Source organism: Gossypium hirsutum, chromosome A13, assembly GCF_007990345.1.
Source record: "Gossypium hirsutum isolate 1008001.06 chromosome A13, Gossypium_hirsutum_v2.1, whole genome shotgun sequence".
In the NCBI taxonomy this organism is placed as follows: domain Eukaryota; kingdom Viridiplantae; phylum Streptophyta; class Magnoliopsida; order Malvales; family Malvaceae; genus Gossypium; species Gossypium hirsutum.
The window spans coordinates 96,647,323-96,648,379 of record NC_053436.1 but is presented as its reverse complement, the minus strand read 5'-3'; the positions used below and the strand labels follow the sequence as shown (position 1 = coordinate 96,648,379).

The 1,057-nt window shown below is 37.3% G+C and overlaps 1 protein-coding gene across 1 annotated transcript; it reads left to right on the top strand.

Moving 5' to 3' along the window:
- The first annotated feature begins 353 nt into the window (after positions 1 to 353).
- LOC107894390 (trigger factor) lies at positions 354 to 821 on the top strand. The gene has a single exon (XM_016819667.1). It carries the CDS (start codon positions 354 to 356, stop codon positions 819 to 821), a length of 468 nt encoding a protein of 155 aa, XP_016675156.1.
- The last annotated feature ends 236 nt before the right edge of the window (positions 822 to 1,057 follow it).

Here is a 1,057-nt window from a genome sequence, read left to right as displayed (position 1 = left end):
ATATTATGCTTTGTGAATATTTCTGGAAAAAGAAACTTGTATTAATGTAAATATTGTTATGCAAAAATAAAAACAATTTGTGAAATTTCTAACAAAAAGGCCAAAGGCCCAAAATAAATTCCATTAAACTGGGCTAAAACCTTAAAGAAAGGTTTTATTTTTAATTGCCTTTAATAGATATAGATGAAAATTTCTGGAATTCTTCTACGAGCAACTCATTAGCCACGTGTCAGTAACCCATTTCTTCTCAAAAAAACCCTAAACCCCTGACCCTCCCTACAAAACCCAGGGCCAAAATCTTACAGCATCAGTTTTCCGTTTTCATCTATCGAAAGCCTCCAAAATCTGAATCAATGGCAACAATAGCAGCTGCAGTTAGAAGAAATCTGCTAAAAAACAGCAAGTCCTTACCCCAGATTCTACGTGGCCAAATCATTGGTCGGTCCAATGTTACTGCAAATCTCAACAACTTAGCCAAAGATCATCAGGTTGTTGGATCATTGTTAGTTTCTAACCAAAAGGTACATGCCCAAATGCCCATTTTAAATTTCCCTGAAATGGGTTCTGTTTTCGGGTCTTCGGGATGGCAGAGCCTGGTGGGGAAAAGTGTTAGTCATGGGATGGATGGTCTCGTTTTCGAAGCTCGTGGGAAGGGCGTGGTGCAGGACGATGATGATATGGATAACGAGTTTGATGATGATGACGATGATGAGTTTGATGATGATTTTGAAGGCGAGTTTGTAGATGATGAGTTTGACGACGGTGATGAGGATGCTGACGACGACGACGATGATGGTGGCAAGTACAAGGATAAGATTTAAGGATTTTGATTATGGCGATAAAACTTCATAAGAAAAAAAGAAAGAAAAATGCTATGTATTCTTAGTACTAGTATTTTACCATGTTATTTCTTCAATTTTGTTCTGGTTAAAACTTAAGGCTTAAGCCATGTCTATTATTTTCCTTGTGCTGGTAATGGTAAGAGATGCTAATCCAAATTCTACAAAAGGTTACAGTTTTAGAAGTGGTTGGATCCGAATTTTCATTTTCATACCAC

Excerpts from the sequence above, each read along its gene's own strand:
- LOC107894390 (XM_016819667.1), top strand. The coding sequence starts at position 354 with ATGGCAACAATAGCAGCTGCAGTTAGAAGAAATCTGCTAAAAAACAGC.